General features: G+C 37.9%; 1 protein-coding gene and 1 long non-coding RNA gene across 3 annotated transcripts; one reads left to right on the top strand and one right to left on the bottom strand.

Annotated features, from left to right (window-relative positions):
- The first annotated feature begins 393 nt into the window (after positions 1–393).
- On the top strand, positions 394–9,860 carry LOC126802047 (uncharacterized). The gene is made up of 13 exons (XM_050529576.1): positions 394–727; positions 912–1,107; positions 1,838–1,907; positions 4,361–4,557; positions 5,203–5,278; positions 5,358–5,441; positions 5,522–5,601; positions 6,930–7,056; positions 7,558–7,617; positions 7,708–7,758; positions 7,880–8,038; positions 8,634–8,766; positions 9,473–9,860. Exons 2-13 carry the CDS (start codon positions 947–949, stop codon positions 9,643–9,645), a joined length of 1,371 nt encoding a protein of 456 aa, XP_050385533.1. The 5' UTR covers positions 394–727; positions 912–946; the 3' UTR covers positions 9,646–9,860.
- Positions 9,861–17,836: 7,976 nt separating this feature from the next.
- On the bottom strand, positions 17,837–19,554 carry LOC126803195 (uncharacterized). 2 transcript variants are annotated; one of them, XR_007673071.1, is made up of 4 exons: positions 19,386–19,554; positions 18,637–18,697; positions 18,060–18,135; positions 17,837–17,973 (listed from the first exon to the last, which is right to left on the bottom strand). It is a non-coding gene; the product is annotated as an uncharacterized LOC126803195 (long non-coding RNA). The 2 variants fall into 2 exon arrangements; XR_007673070.1 differs by lacking the exon at positions 19,386–19,554 and having other exon boundaries at positions 18,637–18,948.
- Between the last annotated feature and the right edge of the window lie 2,148 nt (positions 19,555–21,702).

Raw genomic sequence — 21,702 nt, 5'->3', positions numbered from 1 at the left:
GCACCATGCAACCTAGGCATGCGACACAAGGGAGAGTGTTCCGGGAGAATTACTATTCTACCCTTATATGTGTCTTAGCCTAATAGGTTTCTTGTTAGGAGATAGATTAGCATCTCCGTAATAGATTAGGACTCCGAATCCTACGGGATTGTGGTTTTGTAATGCCTATATATAGGTCCCCATATCATTCAATAATACATAATTATTTCATCCTGAAACAGAAGTGATAATTTTATAATTGAGAATTAGGCGGTGATATTTTTATAATGTATGATGACATATAATACTATTTAATAATTTACTCATAAATATCTCTACGGGAAACAGACAGGTGCAGTATCTGCCTTTCAAATATGAATAGGAAGGGGATAGACTGTTAGTTGCTGGTATCAAGTTCCAACCACTGAGTTGCTGCTAATTGTGAAATTGTCTCACTTGAAGACAAACAGGGTAGCGGGAGCATTCAGCAAGCAAGAATATGACGACGAAAAGACAAGGCTATCCCTCCTTCCCTTCCATATCTCCTCTGGCTGATGAGCCTTTCAAGACCTTTTTTCGATTCCACCGCTTCGAAGTTGAAATCCCAAGATTTATGGGATAAGGCCAATTAAATAAGGCCTCAAATCTCTTGGCTTCTTCACAAATATCCACAAAGCTCCTCCTCCTCCCTCTCCTCTTCTTCTTCTTCTTCTTCTTCTTCCTCGAATCAACAACTGCTGGTTTACAGGTACCGAATTGCTCTCAATTTCTTCTCTTCACAGTTTCACTTTAGTAACTTTGTCTTGTAAGGCAAGCTTCCAAACTTACAAGTATGACCCTGCCCAGTACAGTTGATTCCATGTTTATAAGTTTTTCAGTTCTAGGTGCTAAACTCTCGATCAGTTGTTTGATGTAAATTTTTTTTTTTTCAGGCTTGCGTTTGGTTTGATACTCGGATACTCCCATAATGCACAATGTTACTGAAGATGATGATGATTCAGTCACCAAACCCCTTGGAAGGTGTTCCGTCATGTATTATGGCGTGGGCCATATGCTCAACGATATTACTGCTTCCTGTTGGTTTACATATCTCTTGTTGTTCTTGACAGATATTGGGCTATCTCCCAGGTACGTGCTACGTACTTGTATGTTCCTTGATCCACTATGCCTGTGATTGTGCATATACAGTGGCCAACGAATAAAAGATAAAAAGGGCTTACATGTATACACTGTAGACGAGTTTTGGTGTCTTTGAAGCTTTCAATAACTAAAAATTTGTGGTATTAAGAAATGGCCATCTTAATATATAGTCTTATGTATTAGCTTATATTGGGTAGGAAAGCATTATGGAACAAGATTTGCGATTGATAATTGAGTTTAAATTAGTTTTGGCATGGAATGTTACTGAGAAAAATGCCAAAGATGGTTTTGGGGTTGTCTGAAGTTGTCAGATGAAGAGTAGATAGGAACCTTGCCGCATGATTTAGAATATCTGACTCATTTCCCAGGGAGTTCAAACCATGTCAATTGAAAGCAAAACTATGCTAGCTGTTGTTTTCTAGTGTGAGATAGAACTAAAATGGCAAATTTCATTGAAAAATTAGGTGTTTTAAATTGATTGTTTTATATTACTAATTTGTTATGGTACAGTGAATCTGATAATTTTTGTGTTCGGTGGAGATTCGCATAGCTGGTTTCTTGAGGAGTACTCCTTTTTCTTTTTTCTTTTGGTTTGATGGAGCACTCCGTAATGATTATTATTATTTTTTTGTAACTAATTTGTTTTCTTTTGGTTTGATGGAGCACTCCGTAATGATTATTATTATTTTTTTGTAACTAATTTGTAATTTATATTCAGGGATGCTGCCACCGTAATGCTATCTGGTCAAATTGCTGATGGATTTGCAACCATATCTGCTGGCGAACTGGTATTTTCACACCTAAATATATCATCCGTAAATGATGATTTATGGTATCAATACAAATCTTATGTCTCTTACATGGTTCTTTCCTTCTTCAAAGATCAATCACAATGCATTTTGAGACTTGCTCCTGTTCATAATCTTAGTATTCTTTAAAATTTACTATTGCTAAAAAGAGTGTTGGCTGTGATTCACAAGTAAGAAGATTGGTGGCAGTGTTGGTTTGGTTTTGAAAAGTTGGTGATACATAAAATACAGCTAAATGTTTGCTTTACATGGACTTTTTCTTGCAGTCATTTATGTGGATTAAATTCTATGTTTTTGCTTCTTTTGTTATTAGTTGTTTGGACGATATACAAAAAATAATACCGTATGAGTAAAATGAGCTTAATTAGGTGATCCTACACACTCTTGTCCAATGATTTAGAGGATTACAATATTTTGACCAATGAGGTTGGATTCTTTTTGCTGAGAGACCCTCAGTGAAGTCATTAGGCCTAGCTGATCTTTAGATTGAAGTTTCGAACAATGTGGAGTTCAACAGAACTAGAAAGGATACAAGTATATATCTTTACTCAAGTGCAATAAAAGGACAAGATACCAGATTAGTTACCATGTTGATGGTATTAAGATCATCACAAGACTTGGTAATTGGTTGATGGAGAAATCATAGGAAACTCCAATAGTATCAGCAGCATAGACATGAGCAGAAAAATATTACTCAGTTTTTAAAAATAGAACAAGAACCTAAGGGTTATATCTTATTTTTTCCCTAGAAGATGAAACCGGAGTCTAGAACAAGTATCTGGCAGCCAGTTCCTCAGCATCAGAATAGGCGCGAATCACCAAGAGGGAGAGAACTTATATAGGGACGAAAGGGCTAGTCAAATTCAGGTTTTATGCTGTGAATAAAGTGCTTAGCAGCAATTATGTGAGAGAGAAGAAGGCACTCGTTAATTGAGTAACATGGTGAAAACAACATTTGCAGGCAGGAGAAAGTGATATGAAGTGAAGCCACAGTTTTTAGGAAGTCAATTGATTAGGTAATAGATCATCACCACTCAACAGGGAGAGTTGATTGGTGCCACAAACTGGCGTTTTCTGTGTTTCAACTCTCACGCCTGTAAGTCTGTCAGAACATGTCATTTATTTCATAAATATTTGAGGAAAGACTGAATTCTGGTCTTATGATTTAGAAGACTAGACCAAAGAGAATTACAAAACCCGGGCAGTGTCCTTATGGTCTCAGAGGCTGTTATTAGCATCTCATCTTTTGTAGGTATCCTTAACGTCGTGTTATAGACTGGTTTACGAATGGTGGTATTTTGCCAGACAGTGCTTGGCTTCTTGATGGTACTCAAAAACAGTGCCTGTCATACGACAGAGCTTGTTTATCGTACAATGAAGTTGGGATGAACGGCAGTTGAAGTAATTGTTGTATGACTAACCAGATTGCTGCTGAAATTTGTCACAAACAACAAAGCTAGTGTAGCTTCTGTTCAAGTGCCGAGAGAGTGCTGACCAGATTCTTGTCTTTGAACAAAAAATCTCATAATTGGGGAAGGTAGGCCTCAATGATATAGCTCTTTGCTAATAAGAAACGCCTTCACTTGACATGAGATCAATGGTGGAAATCATCACCATTCAGCTCCACTGAGACAAGATGAGTGATGTGATGGACACAGAGACATCAGCTGCCATACAAGAAGGCAATATACTAAATGAGGATCCTAGCAATGACTACTAGAACTGAGAGGCAGCCTTATCTGCATTAGATAAGCTGAATGTTCTGGGCTGGGAGATTTTGGTGGCAGGGGCGCTGTTCTGGTGTGCAACATAAATTCAATTTTAGAAGGAAGGTCTACTGGAAGCTATACGGCAAGATCATGAGTTGTTCCATAACAGCCTCCTGGCTGCAGTGTCTAGAAAAAAAAGAAAGGATGGGGCAGAAAGTGTGGATGATCTCTTCCTAATATATTTATGTAAGGCAAGTTATATAATAGTATAATAGAAGTATGAGGGACTAATGGGTTAGTCCCTAGAATATGAGGGCCACAGTTAACTTTTCATTTCAAACTGAAAAGAGAGAAAAAAAAAATTTTCATTTCCTGCAAGGATAGTAACTGCTGGAAGGGTTCAGGTCCTTGTTTGGTTTATGCATATGTCGGGTAAGGGTTTGCAAGATTTAAGTTTCTAGGCTCTTAAGATCCAACTTCTGTATTTTGGATATGATTGAAACTAATCAATTTAAATGAACTACTTTAACTGTGTTCTCTTTTACTTTTTTGCTTTTCCACTGATTATCGTGGAGGGGGTTGGAAGTTGGGACCTCATCAAATTCACTAGATGAAAAATTACTACTACCTATAGGTTGTTGGTGCCTGTTTTCTTTTCAGTTTTGACCATTGCGACCCAGCTTTTTTGGGAGCAGTACTCTAATTGTTTCTTTTACTTGGTAGATAGACAGATTTGGACATTTCAAATTGTGGCATGGTGCAGGCTCTGTGTTGGTTTCTGTTTCGTTTTCTTCCGTGTTTGGCAGTTGCATACCGTGTAAAATTTTTGGTACCTCCTCAGCAGCATTAAGAACAGTTGGTTACAGTATTTTTGCTGCTATTTTCAATGTGGGTTGGGCAGCTACCCAGGTCTCACACATGTAAGTTCTTCCAAGAAGTTACACTAAATGTCTGCAACCGTAATACCATTTATAAGAGATATTGTTGCTGAAAAACGAAGTCTCTTTACATCTTCTCCTTAAGACTTTGAAATTGTTGGCAAAGTATAATTCAAGTTTTGAGAAACTGAAGCTGGCGTAATTCTTTGAAAATCAAGTTCACCAAATCAAAGATCCTCTGTTCGACTATGCCTTGACTTTGGTCTGGTGATCAACTCTTGATCATCTTGTCTATAAACATGCATACACTAATTGTTTTGATGCAAAAGAAATAGATCCAGGACCTAAAATCATCAATTCTGTGTAACTGTTCATTCTCCATCACTGAATTAGCTGTTTTGGCAAGCACAGTAGTCATAGGCAGGAAACCTGCCTGCTGTGATTTTACTTATTTATTTATCTTTTTTCTGTTTTAACTGATGGGCAAGAATACTCACCAACCATAGAAATAGTTCTAATAATATAATTTATAATCATTTTTACTTGGGACAATTGTGAGGCTTAATATCTAATAATTGTTTACATTAATTGGAGAGAAGAATTCTGTAAGGTGAATTATAATTGATTTGCCATGTTTTATAGGCCTTTTTGTAAGCTAACCGCTATAAATTAATTGTCCAATTGAAGGTCTATGCTAAATTGCATTACGTTGAATTCAACAAGCAGAGTGGTGCTCGCTAGCTGTCGAAATGCTTTTACTATGGTCAGCTTCCTTATCAAGTCCTTGCATCACCTGTTTTCTTCTGTGCATCCATTAACCAATGTTTTGAAACCTACTTAAGGTTGCAAACCTCAGCTTGTATGCGGTTGCGTTTATAATATTTGGTGTCACGATAGCCAGAACACATGCCGATATTGAAAATCAGGTATGTTAATTTTTAAGCATTGATTACCATTAAGAGCCTATCTTCAACCATGCTGGTAACTTCACTTAAAAAATGAGCAGTACCGCTGGATTGCATATCTGTCAATCTTCATAGGCTGCTGCTTTGTTGGTATCTTTCAACTCGGCACCAAAGAGCCAAGGTTTGCTATTTTCTATTTTTTATTAACTTATTTATTATTCTTCAAAATGTTGATAATTGATATATTTTTAGAATGAGTTTTTATGAGGGATGCAAATTTTTTGTTCCAGCTGATTTTTTAATATACACGATCACTTAATCTTTGGCATAGAGACAAATTGACGTGTAACTAATTTGATTAAGATTTATTGCTTTAGTTTACACTACTTTATCCTCTTTTGTGGTGTTTCTCTCGGTTTGTGCCATATAGGATTGCTCTCGGTTCCTTCCATTTTTTCATTAATTGACATCAGACCTCAAGTTTCTATATGGTTTAATTCATGTCAGCATATCGTTTATCATGGATTTACATGATTCTGTATTCCTTTTTTGTTTGGTAAGAAAAAAGATTATTATGAGGGTCATTTACTCTTAAGTTCATCGTATGGGATATGTTCATTTATATCACTAATCATTACTTTCTTTTTTCCATGCTTAACATTTAAATGAACTGAAGGGCAAGTTTTTCCTTGTTTAGTCATGCAGCTAGTTTTTGCAAAGAACTTATAACATATTATATGAATATGTCACCTTGTTATTTCTAAAGCATCATATATAGCGGTGACTTTCGGTTTGTGGGAGTAGGTTTTTGGTTGGCGGAGTAGGTCGGTTAATTATCAGAATGGTGGAAGTAATTCTTATCTGTTTCTTTACAAGTAATTGTAGCTTTTCCTGAGAATGATAGTAGCATTTCGGTTAGTCAACTAATGCTCTTGGGTTTTGGGAAGTAACTTTTGAAACAAATTTATCGACTTTTCTGGAGAATGATAGTAGGTTTTCTAGAAATGACTTGTTTTAAAAAATTTGACCAACTTTTTGTGCAGATTTGACAATAATTTTTGTTCCATTGGCTGTAGTTTTTTGTATAGAGGCATTTTTTTTCAATTGAAAATGTGGTGGTCTCTTAGAAAGTATAACGTCTCTAATATTGGTTGGCTTAGAAAGGAATAAGACCTTATGTGTAATTTACTAAAAAATCTACCAAGTGCAGTAATTTACTTGAATAAAAAAATACAGTGTTTTAGCTGTTTTATTTATTTATTTATTACTTGCCTATTTGAAACATATTTTGTTTTTAAATGTATGTTATACAAATTTTTTCTTGTCAATACTGTGATGTACTGCAATGCTATTATGATAGCAGCTATGCCACATTTTGATTGGGAAAAGAATTGCTTGGTCCCCTAGTTAAATGGGAAAACTGTTTGCTGTAATGATCTTCTTTATCATTATCGGTTTGCAAAAATATGCAATTATTAGATCTCAGCAGTCAGTTTCATACATGTGCAGATTAAAGGTAGGTGTGCAAGGAAGTAATTCTTCAAGGATTGCATGGATGTACTGGTTTAAGAGAGTGCTCTATTATCAGGTTGCTCTTGTTTATGTGCTTACCAGACTAGTGGTTAATGTTTCACAGGTTAGCAAACTCTTCTCCCTAGTTGCTACCACTTCGTGGTGGTTCTTTTTAATTTCAGGATAAGAACATTTTCGTAATTACACACACACACACACACACACACACATATATATATATAGGAGATGCTTACGTAAGGTACGGATTTGCCGAACCACGGCGGCCGGAATCGCGAAATCGCCGGAATCTGCCCAGAAACTTGAGTTTTGCAGATTCCGGCCCCACGGGTCGCCGATGGAGCTCCGACCGGCACATACGGGATCGCCGGGAGGTGGGGAGTGCGGCTGTGCTGGTCCGCCGCACCGTTGCGGCCTGCCGTCGCTAGAATCAGCGAATTCGCACGGTGTGGACGTCCGCACCTGAAGCGGCCTAGTTGGTAGGAAGTATAGGAGGAAACCATAGATTTTTACTTAACCCTAGTTGGTAGGAAGGTAGGAATATTATCCCACCAAAATATGCCACATTGTTTCAATTCTTACATCTAGATGATTTTGTTCTTCTCAGGCATATCTTGCATTCTATGTCATAGATGATCTGCGGATGGCACAATCTGCTAAAGCTCTGGTACATATATTATCTTTCTTTTGATCGTTGAAATTATTTATGTTTCAGAGGATGCAAGTCTGATTATACTTGTCTAAATGATGGGAGTAGGTTCCTGCGATCATCTACATAAGTAGCTTCCTCGTATCTGTGATATTGCAGGTCATTAACAAAACTCGAGTGTCCTTTTTAATTAAGTTTTACATAATTATTTATTTACATGCAATTTATTTTGTTTTATTTTATGTTGGTCAAATCTAACAGATGATTATTCATATTGTAGGAGATACAATGGACTGGCCGATTCTTGAAGGCCTACTACTCAGCTGGAGCTATTATTTGGATATTTTGTGGCGCAGGGATCCTGCTTTTGCCTAGGAGCATGAGTGCTTTCATGTACATTATATCTATATTTATTGGCATAGCAAATGCTTTAATGATGGTATGATATGAATCTGGTGCTATGGTCTACCATTATTTACCAAACTTCCCTCGATATGTTTTTAACCTCAAAACAGATTGAAAATAAGGCTGATATAATTTTAAGTGTACTGTAGATAAGAAAACAATGACATGCAATCATACCACTGTTTTAAAAACCATCTCTGTTTCCCTTCCTCCCTCCCCATAAACTACTTTCAGCACTTGCATAGCATGTGGTAGGTTTGTTGCTTCATTTTGATGTCCACTGCATTTTTGCATTTCAAAAGGATGACACTGAAAATGGTCTACATTCTGGAATACAGTCAGCCAAGTCATATTACTTTGAGTACTTGGAACTATAAAAGCACACACACTGACCACGTTGAGATAGACCAAATTATAGATCTCTTGCAGCTGATTGTGATCTCAAATTATTATGTAAAGAGGATAGATGTGTCATTTATCCTTACACTAAATGCCCGTAGGAATCAATGTATATTATTATGGAGTGAAATTTCAGAATTGAAGTTCACATGCATTCTAATGGTTTTAAAATTTTAATTACTAAGCCATATTTGTACATGACTGGGTTACATCATCTTCCTATGCAACAGGTGACCGGAGTAAGCATGCAGAGTGTTCTAATTGATACAGATCTCAATGGCTGTGCATTTGTTTGTGGATCGTTCAGCTTCTTGGACAAAATGTCATGTGGGCTTGCTTTATTCATTCTTCAGTCGTATCAAAGTAAGTCACAATTTTCTGGACCGTTTCCTATATTAAATTTTTGCCTTTTCATCTGTTTTCTTTTTGTTAATCAACATGTCAACGCTTCATTGAAATGAGAAAACTACTACAGAGAATTGAGTGGAGAGATCTCTACTGCTATAGCAGCAAAAAAAAAAAAAAAAGTTCTACTCTATTTGCTTTGGGCCAGGGGTCTATGTCCTTATATGTATAAAGTTTATGAAAGGGAGGGTTTTGTGTGTTAGATTCTATGCCTGGTAGTTGTATGTGCTTTTCTTTAAATTAATTGCCTGGAGACCGACAAAAAGCATTATTTAAATGATGTTTTAAATTTATTGAGGTTAATTTACTTATGCGGAACTGACAAAGAATATTTTTTAGATGACATTGTTAATGCATCAAGTATTTCTTTTTTTAAAAGCAAATTTATCGAGTAATAGATTATTGAGGTAAGTTACCTGCAGTTTATCCTTAGTAAAAAGTAAAACTTTTTTCTTTTCATGTCGTGTTGATATTTTTGTTGTTACCTTCGATCATTGGTAAGTACCCAAATTAAAAGGGGATTATGAGAAAACATTGGCTAATTATCCAAAAAAAAACAGAGAAATATTGGCCAAAGCAGAGAACAAAATCTCATTATTTAATGTACTTACTCGCCAGACCATGTGAGTTATTCATGACTTCTGTTGTTCCAACCACAATGCAGCTGATACAGTCATTCAAAATAGCCATTCTGCTAATCATGTACACATATCAGTTACGAGATTCGGGTTGGGTCTTGTTCCGGCAGTTTGTGCACTTCTATCTGTGGCAGTTACATACACGATGAAACTCCAACCTGCTCGCTGCAAGCCTCTAATGGAGCCTCTATTGATATAGATGATGCTGATCCAGTTTGATGCAAGGGAGTGTTGGAAATCGTTAAGCTATTCAATTACTGGTATAGATCATGCTTGAGAAAAAAACATATATGACATCTGATAGTGATCTTACTAAAAGATTTGTAAGCATTGCTCACCAAAGCGATGAAATTCTTTGATCTTTTGCTCGCCCTACAAAATTATTTTGTGAAAAGAAACGTTGGCATAACTGTAGTTCATCGATCTGTGTATAATGATTTATCCATCAGCAAGCTAATTCTAATTGTTTGACAAAGATATCCTTAATTTTAGCAGGGAGTAGACTTAACTACCAAAGTGTCCTTTTTGTTTGTTTTGGAAGACGGAAGGGACAATCTTCTATCGAATAGACCGGAGAGGACTCCTTGTTATTATATCAGTAACAAAAGAGGGAGGAATGAAACCAAACGGTAGGCTAAATGATGAGCCACTAAGTTGGCTTGACGATAAGCATGTGAATATTAAGAACCTTGAACTTGGAGAAAATTAAATGTAATGTTATAATATACACGAGGGGTTCTAGTTGCACCTCCAAGATTACTATGTATACCTCTATTGCTATCTACACCTGTATTTTACTTTTTAAATACTTAAAAACCTAAGTGTGTCTCTTTATACTATAGTGATGACATTCATGCCGAGATAGATGATACTTTTGTCATCTACACGTGATTTCAATTGTATTCTCAAAAGATTTTTATGTCATCGGACGAAGATCAAAAAGGAATTCATCAAGCAGCTTTTCTACATGAAGATATTTGAAGATTATCTCATTTTCATACGGTCTATTTGGCAGACCAACAAGTATGTTTTTCTTAAAGTTGCTATTTTTAAACATATATATATATATATAAATATAAATTATTGGGCGCTATTAGCCTTCTTCATGACTCTTTTCCGGCATTTCTTATAACACCGATGAGACCAAAGAGGGATATGATTCCCCTTTTGGTTGACATTTTTCATGTGACGGTCCTGGGGAGTCATGGGGGAGTCACGTCTGAGTACACCGTTGTTTTCGGTGCGATCGTGAGAATCGCCGATATGCATCGATCATTTTGTGACCACATACATCACAACCCTTCTAATTCTGGTTACATACTTGAATAGTTTCGATTATTTGAAACCTTTACGACCCTCGTTTCTTGTGGATGAGTTGCCATGGCGATTGTAATTTAAATTTTTGAGTTTTTGAACTCATGACTATGAACGATAATTCAAAGTCTTAGTACTCATTTATTTGAGTTGAAATTCATTACTCTGAAACAGCACTATTTGCTGACAAAAGATCCCAAAATAGAAAATTTTATGGGACACACATACTTTACAAGTGATTCAATAACCATCCATGACGTTGTTTTACCAGAGTTGACCTTGATGCATGCTCCACATCTAAGAAACACATGCCATTTTTTGGCACCTGTATCTATATCTATTGAAGGAACATTTGAGATGGAAAAGTAACATTCTTCCGTTCTCCAGTTAGCAGATTTTGAGCCTCAAACTAAGGCTCCGCCCCATCTCATACGCAAGATTTGGTTGCTATGAATATTTGATTAATCAATCTATTTTGACTATGTTTTCTGCTTTATATTTTTCAACTATGACGTTGACATTGCCATGTTTCTTACTCGACTTTACCTTAAGTCGTCTATTGGAATTGGAAACTTATTTGTGTTATATTAAAGATTGACATATTCAATAAAATTTCTCGTATTCCTTGTTTACAAGATGATCTCGTGAGAATTTGATTTGCCTTGAACCTAGCATGAATGGTCAACGTTTACAACTTGTTGTGGTTCTTAAATTGGCCGCTTTTGGGTTACATGGGACCCCACTAGCACTACGTTATGAATTTGACACTTGATATTTAGAAAACAAACCTCGGAATGTCAAAATTTGACATCATTTCGATATCTGGCATTTTCGGCATGTTTTCGAAACGTTTTACCGACCTTTCCGGCCGTTTTGGCCGCCTTCCGGTTCATTCCGGGGCTTCCGGCACCACTACTCGATTCATGCTAACGGTTCCAGTTAGATATGAAGTCCGGCCTCCTAACCGGCCAGATTTCGGCCACCAGCGGCTGATTTTTCAGTCACCGGCGCCACCGGTTTTCCATCAAGTTTTTCGGCAATTCTTTGCCGCTTTCTCCTTGCTTTTCCGGTATATTTCCAACATTTTTTGTTGAAGCGTTTTCCCGCCAAAGTTTCATTCAGTTTTGAGTTATTTGGACATGGTTTTGCGGTTATTTTTTCTGGTTTTATCCAAGTCATTTTCATAGCTCAACCGGTTTTTATTATTGGTAACCACCCGCACCAATTAGATGGGTTTTTACCACCCTAACTGTTTGGTATTCAACTGTGCTCTAATACCATGTTGGAAACCAACTCTTAAGTTGAAGAATGTAGTTCTATTGCCATGTGATACACTCTATGGGATTGCACTTTGTTTCAATCCCCCCTCTTACAATATTCTACGGTGTATTGTCTAAAAAGGTTCACAGTTTCATTGACTCTTAATTTTATTTTGAGAATGTCCCGCCGTGAAATCGAGTGTTTTGCTAATTGCGTAACCACCCACACTGTCTTACGGCGCAGGTAGTTGTTTTACAGATCTCGTGCGGAGATTGTATTTTATATCTTCGTGTCTCGTTAAGTTTTAAAAGGTCATACATGCCTATGATAAATTTTCATCTTGATGCTTGTGTTGAGAATGGAGAGGAGTATCTATGTGTTACCTCTAACAAAGCATGCTAGCACCGCATCTTAGAGAAGATGAAGAGTCCCGGAAATGGTTTGTATCTTACTTCCATTCGAATGTTAGAATCATATGTGGTTTAATGCCACTTTTGTGATTCAGACTCTTATATGCTTTGGCATGCCCATCTCGGGCATCCTGGACGTGGTATGATGATTAGAATCCTTAAGAATTCACATGGTCATCCATTTTTCAAGTTCTGGAAGTGATTGGAGGACCACCTCACCCGTGCTCCACATGGTGAGGCCATGCCTATCCGTGCCCTGCAGAATGAGGCCGAGCTGCCCCTCTCGGCAGCTCCACGACATTCACGCCATCAATGGCGGCATACCCTCCTTCATAAGAGCTTGTGATGCCTCATTATTATGTGATTAACTATGCGCCTATGCATCATCATTGGACTTGCATTGCTCCTTTGACATGGGTTTAATTTTACACTTAGTGAACTAACATAATTCATGTCCACACCAATGCCTCCAGTAGCTCCAACAACATCAATGTACGCCTTTGTTGAGCAGTTGACACTAGCAGCGTAGAGGATGCGTACGGTTTCATCTCGGACTAAAATCAGTTATTCATTGGTCCTTCCCTCATTCATTTGTGAAAGACACATTGAATGTGACAAATCAAAATCTGTCCAGTTTTGTAAGTCAATTTCAACAAGACCTACATGACAGCTCACTCAATGAAATATTGTGAATTTGATACCGTTGGAAAGGTCTGTGTGTCTACTTTCCAAGGACCCTAACCATTTGTGCATAGCTATCGCATTGAGTGTGTTATGGGCGTTTTAGCAAATTAGGAAAGAACAAGTAACCAATCATTTGTTCATTTGTTCATAGCTATTTGACTGGTGGACCCCAACCATTTGTTCATAGCTATCGCATTTGTGTTATGGGCGTTTTAGCCAAAGTAACTAGTAACCAGAGAGCCAAATCACGAAAGAACAATAGCCATAGAGCCAAGTCACCATAGAACAGTCCGCAAGGGATTAAGAGAACAAGAATAGTAACAAGGAGCCAAGATCATCTGCAAGGGATTTGAGTAAGAAAGTAACAAGTAACCAGGTGATCCGTGAGGGATTTAAGTAACCAAGTAACAGGTAACACAGGGATCCTTGAGGGATTTGAGTAACCAAGTAACCATCAGTGAGGGATTTGAAAGGCAACGAGGTATCAGGACAGAACAAGATATGCGACGAGGGATTTGAGTAACCAAGTAACCATCCGTGAGGGATTTGAAAGGCAACGAGGTATCACGACAGAACAACATCTGTGACGAGGGATTTGAGTAACCAAGTAACCATCCGTGAGGGATTTGAAAGGCAACGAGGTATCAGGACAGAACAAGATCTACGATGAGGGATTTGAGTAACCAAGTAACCATCCGTGAGGGATTGGTGTCGACGGCCCGCCCTTGTGATAGAGCAACTCTTTTCCCAACCCGGATTTTCCAGATCCGACCCGCACGACCCAGCCCAGCAGCCCCTTTTTTGGGCCTATGGCTTGACGAGCCCAATAGCCGTTTGGGCCTTTAAATTAATTTTTTTCCTTTTTCCTTTCCTATTGCCTTATTAAATCATTTATTTGCACGTTTCATTTTCACAACGCACCCATACTAGTGTCACATACATTCCCTTAATCTCTGAATATATATATATATATATATATATATATATATATATGTGGTCCACTAGTACGTCACACACATGACCATCTCATCTCTCACAAACCAATACAAGACCACAATGCACCAATACTAGTGTCACATACATTCCCTTAATCTCTGAATATATATATATATATATATATATATATATATGTGTGTGTGTGTGTGTGTGTGTGTGGTCCACTAGTACGTCACACACATGACCATCTCATCTCTCATAAACCAATACAAGACCACAACGCACACATACTAGTGTCACATACATTCCCTCAATCTTTGAATATATATATATATATATATATATGTGGTCCACTAGTACATCCCCTCTCTTCTAGTGAACCAGTAGCATCTCCAACATTGCTAGTTCATCTTCTCTCTTTTGGTATCATAATATATGTAACACTTCTGGTTCATCCCCTCTCTTTCGGTATCATCATACAATATGCCCCCTGGGCAGTCAGAGATACTGTCAATAACATCAGAACACTGCTAATCCATCCCCTCTCTTCCTGTTCTAATAAAAGGACTAGCCCTGCTAGTCAAATGATATCATCATGTCATATGGTATGCCCCCGGACAACAATAATACTCCCCGACTCCCAATACCATTATATCGCGCTAACAGAGAGGGTATTGAGTTGTCGTGGTATCGTCGACTTTACCATATCACCTCCCAGGCAAAAGAGAGATATCACAAGATATGGTCCTCAACCATATGAAATAAATCAGTAAATCTGCTAGTTCATCCATTCTCTTCTAGTGTCTCAATATATCTTATAATGATTCCATCAACCACTCCGTAACTTCACACCGAATCTCACTTGTAAACATATATCTCATACCATCTCCATCACAACCATAAAGCAACCCTGAGTCTCACTCGGCAACATGTGACCAAACTCTTTTCAGATCCATACTCAAAACCAATGCCATAGTCTAACTGACTGAAGTAACTGAGTTCACACATTGGACGATCACACAGCCCCAAATATTTATCCACATAAACCATATCTTTCCCTGACAAATAACATCGCAACAACAACACCATAACCGATCCAAGTGACCGATATCATATCCATCATCAACCAAGATAATAACATAGCCAACAATATTATCAATTCCAACTAGACATATCACAAATGTATCAACAAACCAATACAATAGGAATAACCGATAGTTTCTAAATACATAACCGCATGCATATATATTTAAAAGCAATGTCCGCTCACCATATAGCTAATAGCGTCCGGAGTGACAATCCCGTCTGTAATATATCTGAATGTTGTCCTGAGTCAAGGAGAAATATATCATTAACGATTCACAGTCATACACGATCACTAATTCATGAGCCTCAACTTATTAAACTCCCCACGTGCTCATACTCAAACCGAATTCAACAAATTATATTTCTTTGGGTTCGTATCAACAAATACAACACTACAGAACCACCCACTGTTGCTTAAATCACCACCATACGTGATGCCACACATGCCGCCCGAGCTACCACGCGCTACCACACGCTACCCTACTCAACCTCTCCAAAACAACTGGACTCCAACATCAAAGTTGTAGATCATGCAAAAATACACAAACTGAATTCGACAAATTATATTTCTCTGGGTTCGTATCAACAAATACAACACTACAGAACCACCCACTACTTAAATCACCACCACATGTGTTGCCACATGCGCTGCCCGAGCTACCATGCACTACCACACGCTACCCTACTCAACCTCTCCAAAACAACTCGACCCCAACATCAAAGTTGTATATCATACAAAAATACATATTTTTCATACCTCCGTCGAAGTCCATATCGGTCGGGAAGTGGCCAGAAAACACCGTCGAAATTCGAAACAATGGAACAAATTTGAAATCACGACCCTATAGATGTGGATTGGAGGAAGCCCATTGTTGACTACTTGGAAGACCCTTCTTTTGAGCTACTTAGCAAGAAAAGACGGTTCTTAGCCTTGAACTACATTCTCAAGGGTGGCGAGCTCCTTTGTAGAGGTGAGGATGGTGTCGATCTCAAGTGTATCACTACTAGGATTATTTTAACAGACATCGTTTCGTGACTGATGTTAATTTAAAAAAAAAAATCAATGTCTTACTGGGTGATGTCTGAAATCAGAAAAATTAAGACATCGATTTTTAATTGATGCTAAAAATGACTTTAGATATATCTATGGTACAGTGGCCAAGAGAATCATGAGAGAGGTACACTAGGGCATGTGTGGTTCACATCAGGGAGGACCGAATATGAGATGGCTCATTCGCAGTTATGGTTATTATTAGCCTACTAATGTAAAAGTTGTTAAAGCTTTGCCAAATGATGTTTGGATTAGCAAGCACATGCACCAGTTCAACACGTTCCTAGCATCCCTATGCAACCTATTATCGAGCTTTGACCTGTTAGAGGTTGGACGATCATTCTTCTACACAACACAAGTTCATTTTGATTGCAATTGCTTTCTTCACCAAGAGGGTGGCATACAGAGTTGGATAGTATCTTGTGGGTTTATCGCAACTCCAAGCGAACACCAACGTGGACAACCACTTATGCTCTCAAGCATGGTCATGATGCAATGGCATATCAATGTCACACTAGGCCAAAATAAAAATCTATGTGCTGAGAACCTCAGTGATATCTGATGGCCACTCATACAACAGTTTTAAACCGTCGTATAAACTATGCTTAGATAGTTTTGTATTTTTCCTTTCAAGTGTCATCTGGGTAATCCCAAATTCACCCAAAAGTAGGACACGTTTAGGCTAATGGCTTTGTGAATGATAAATCCCCAGCATTAGAATGTCATCTCAATTACTATTATGTAACTTAAAAATGTTGTCATGTAAACATTTTGATCGTTGGTTCATTAATGGTTATGTGACCTAAATGAAACCATATTTCACTATCTTGAGAAATATATTACTTGAAGCGTACCTAACAACATATAGATGTCGTTTGAATAGACTAGTAACAACACTAGCATTTAGTTTAGATTCTCATAATTAATTTTCTACAATAATTTTGTGCTGTTTGAATAAGACTGAAACATCATAATCTGATTTTATTTTTACTGTTCTCTCATGCTAAAACAATCACATTGAACTTTACAATATGCTAATATATAGTAGCCTCCATACCAATTAAACTACAGTTGTCATTATATCATAATCAATTGTACAATGAATCCATATATACCTTAGCAAACCATAGCAAAGCGTCCTATCATATGACCATATATCTAAACCTAGAACCTACAAGGTTCAAGGTTTACAGTAGAAAGAGTACATTCATGTAATAGCTATTGCTACATGCTATTCTCTTTAAATCATTATTCATTGTAGGATTTGATATTTACATGTGTGGCGTAGCATTGCGGTAGTCATATACTCAAAGTTGATAAGATATGTATAGAAGAATAAACTAAGGAATTGTTGTATCTGCATCGACATAATTAAGGAAGCAAGAACATTAAGCATTGTTAGATCATTCGAATCGCACACGGACACACATTGTTTTTCACCGTACCATCGAACTTGACACCAGATCAGTCTTTATTTCTACAATCTTGTTGAACTTGTAGTTTAGAAAGCCAAGGAAAACCAAAAGCTCACATATATTAGTAGCTAACACAATTAACAAAAGTGCATAAAGCAATGATAGATATACCGTCAAATTTCATGAAAGGAACTTGTAGGAGAATTATGTGACAAGCTTTAGAGCAGGATGAACTATAGATAATGAATGACAAGGATACTTACAGGTATTGCAACTTGGAAAACTTGCCAATATGTTCAGGAACGTCTAATTTGGTCAAAGCACCAAAACTGCTTGGAAATGGTCCTTCAAGCAATGTGCTTTCCAGTTGCCTGTAAAACAAGAACATTCACTGCTAGATTCCAAGAAAAAATTCTCCAAGTTGTAATATGTTAACGCCGGGGTTATCTATACATACAAGTGCATGAGTTCTGTAAGGTTTTCCACGAACTGAAATCCTGTAAGATTTTGAGTCTCTTAGTACTGATAATATCCTGGAGTAAGATTGAAGCAAATATAGGTCTGAAATCAATCTCAAATATAGATGGAATATGCAAACCAATCTCAAAGCGCATGATACACTTGTTCAGCTATATGTCAATACTTGTGATCCTTTTACCTGAGAAATTTATCATATAAAAATGTCAATGTTAATTTAAGCTGAAATTCAATTTACCTAACACTGCGATTTTTGTTAAATTTTACGTAAATAAATTGTAATTTCCAGTCATTGACATGAGTAGACAGCTATACAAAGTGTGTGAATGCTTCAAAAAGGAACCAACGACACTGAGATATACCAACTGAATAATTTATATAGTTATAATTTAATGTTTCAGTATTTACTGAAAGTTGCAGCCTGGATCAAACCATCAGACATGCAAAGAGCAAGTTTAGATGTAAAGAAGAACTGGTTAATTTGCAGAATTATCCTATAATTATCATGCAAGTTTAGATGCACCACACTAGAATTATCCTATAGAATCAAGGTATACCTCTTTTCCTTCACAATTGGTTAATTTGCAGAAAGTCCCTCAAGTTCGCAACCATGCCAACCTGAATTATTCTACTCCAATCAGTTTAATCCTAGAAAAGAAGAAACCGCAAGAACAAGAAAAATAGGATGTGGCTCTTTTGGTTACACTACATCTAATAAATGGCTGATAGAGAAGTGAACTAAAAGCAATGTAGTTAATAACATGATGAAGAAAGTTTAAAACAACCACAGAGAACATTGTTTTTAAAATTTATAGTCTCTAACTAAGCCAAGAAGAACTGGCATGAATTTTAACAGGTGATACTGCATCCAGGGATCCAATGTTATTAACCGATCGAAACCTGAGATATTCCTAATCTCAGTTTTATTTGCATCAGAATTCAAAGCAAACAAAATTTTTTAAAAATTTCCAAGGTATACGAAATCTAAAATCTTTATGCATCTACATTTTCAATACATACGTCAATATGTTCTACTACACATGGTATGATTATATTGTGTACTGTACCAATCCACCACATAAATATTGGTCTTACCTGTTATGTAATCCTGTAATATGGACTGAACTTGAAACTAATGAACCATATTGAAACTTAAAATTGGAATATCATAGCTAGTTGCATATACGAATTCCAGAATTGTAATAATGCTTGAGTACGTGTTTTGCATATTACTTTGAATGGGATTCAGTCAATTGGAATGGTTTAATATGTAACTCAAAAAGTGAAGTAAACGTCATCTTCATACCATTTAATTCCGCTGTTTATGTGCTGAACTGAAAGCCAAATAGTTCCGAGGATGGAGACACTGAGAAAAGATAAATGGAAAGCATTAGTACTCACAACAGGATGTCATCAGTTTGGCATAAAAAGTAAAAGGACTGCATATGCATACCTAAAGCATAATATAAATGGGATTAAATTGATAGGAAGTCTTTTTTGATCTGATAAATTGAGGGAGTTAGAATCCATATGATAGTTCGATATAAAGTCTTTTTGATCTGATAAATTCCTTCCCTTGATGGTTTATTGAGTTCCCTATCTTAACCATAAACACAATTATAAGCAAACAAGAAACCTGAGAAGAAGAAAGTGGAAGACCAAACAAAAGTGGTTGAACCATAAAAGCTTTTGCTGTCAATGAGTCTTCCGCCCTAGAAGTACAAAGCACAATCTTGATTGAAACAAAGAAATATCTTAAGATTGAAACAAAAATAAGTTGTGCACGGTATGCGGAGAATTGACACTAAGAAATGTCTTTAGATGTGAAAGGAAAATGCAGAACTGACAATTACTTAAATCAATGGATGGCTAGAAACACATGAATATTTAACTCAGGACTATAGCCTCTTATAGTGGTCTTGTTTTCTTTAGTACACTACCGCAGGATTGGGAAGCTAGCGTCAAGAGAAATATAGAGCTATTAAGAATATGAGTCCTAAGCTAACTCCATGTAGTTTCAGAGATTGGAAACTAGAATTTTGTGCAACGCACTCTCAAGTGCAAAATCATGAAAATCATGGTGAGAGTAAACAACATAAACCAATTCGGAGTATATCACAGCAAATAATCCATCACGTACAAACAATAGACTTGTGATTTTATCGTATAATAGAAACCGGAAAACAAGAGAGATATAGAAGAAGGAATGAAACGAAACAGAAAGAGAAGGCTGGACGTACGTACCCGTCGGATTCCGCATAAGAGAAGAATGGCGCGCGGCTGTGGTGGCTCTCTTCAGCGTCCCCTTGTCTTCTATATCTTGTATTGATTTACCGACATTACCCTTCAGAAAACAAGTCGGATGAGGTTATTTTTGAAATTTTGCTGCTTATAGCAGACCCCCTTCAGTAAATGTCAGTTCTGGTGCTACAGATGATGGTTCTCAAGCACTCAGAAAGCCTAAACTCTCAGCTCAGTTAACCAAATGAACCGTGTGAGCACTCGTTTTCATAGGATTTTTCGAAACACACGCAATGGCGGATTGAAAAATCAGATTTAGGACTACGTACAAAGCGAAATCGAGCTCTGAAGTTGCTGCGACAAGTCGCAACAGACTTTGGAGGGTCATAACTTTGCGCTCGGGTGTCCGTTTGGGGCGATTCTTTTTTTGAAATGATGTAGCTCGTCGAGATCTATAGGATCGGTGTTGCCTCTAGTCCACTGAAACGATGTCAGTAACCGCTCAGATCAATCAAAGGGAGGGATAGGAGCCCGTCGGTATCGAGAAATTGTGCTTCGGCACTTGATTTGCGACATAAACAAATGCTGTGAGGGGAGGAAGGTGTCGGTGTCGATGAACTCAGATCAATGCGCGAGTAATAAGCAGGCCGGGGGACTGGGCGTGATGCAAAGTGCTTTGGCATTCGATTTGTGAAAAGCGAGGGCGGCGATGGGGGGAAGGTGCCGGTGTCGGAACCCACTAGTACGCGCAAGTAGATGTATTTCGAAAGCGCCGAGCGGGGGGAAGGTGCCGGTATCGATGAACCCTCTTCAATGCTTGCAGTAATAAGCAGATCGGGTGTCGGGGGCGATGCAAAGCTCTTGGAAGCTCCGTTTGTGAAAAGCGAGCGCGGCGAGCGGGGGGAAGAGATGCCGGTGGCCGAAATATACTCACCTCAATGCTCGAGTAGTAGCAAATCGGGTGCCGCGGCGCAATGCAGAGTGCTTCGGCACTCGATTTGCGACATAAACAAATGCGGCGAGGGGAGGAAGGTGTCGGTGTCGATGAACTCAGTTCAATGCGCGAGTAATAAGCAGGCCGGGGGACTGGGCGCGATGCAAAGTGCTTCGGCATTTGATTTGTGAAAAGCGAGGGCGGCGAGGGGGGGAAGGTGCCGGTGTCGGAACCCACTAGTACGCGCAAGTAGATGTATTTCGAAAGCGCCGAGCGGGGGGAAGGTGCCGGTATCGATGAACCCTCTTCAATGCTTGCAGTAATAAGCAGATCGGGTGTCGGTGGCGATGCAAAGCTCTTGGAAGCTCCGTTTGTGAAAAGCAAGCGCGGCGAGCGGGGGGAAGAGATGCCGGTGGCCGAAATATACTCACCTCAATGCTCGAGTAGT

Source organism: Argentina anserina, chromosome 7, assembly GCF_933775445.1.
Source record: "Argentina anserina chromosome 7, drPotAnse1.1, whole genome shotgun sequence".
Taxonomy (NCBI): domain Eukaryota; kingdom Viridiplantae; phylum Streptophyta; class Magnoliopsida; order Rosales; family Rosaceae; genus Argentina; species Argentina anserina.
This window is presented reverse-complemented; position numbering and strand designations above follow the sequence as displayed.

What these genes read in the sequence shown, in the direction of transcription:
- LOC126802047 (XM_050529576.1), top strand. Translation starts at nt 947, where the DNA reads ATGCACAATGTTACTGAAGATGATGATGATTCAGTCACCAAACCCCTT. An exon ending in CACAATCTGCTAAAGCTCTG is followed by an intron (nt 7,618 to 7,707) that starts GTACATATATTA and finishes TGATGGGAGTAG; the next exon opens with GTTCCTGCGATCATCTACAT. An exon ending in TAGCAAATGCTTTAATGATG is followed by an intron (nt 8,039 to 8,633) that starts GTATGATATGAA and finishes CCTATGCAACAG; the next exon opens with GTGACCGGAGTAAGCATGCA.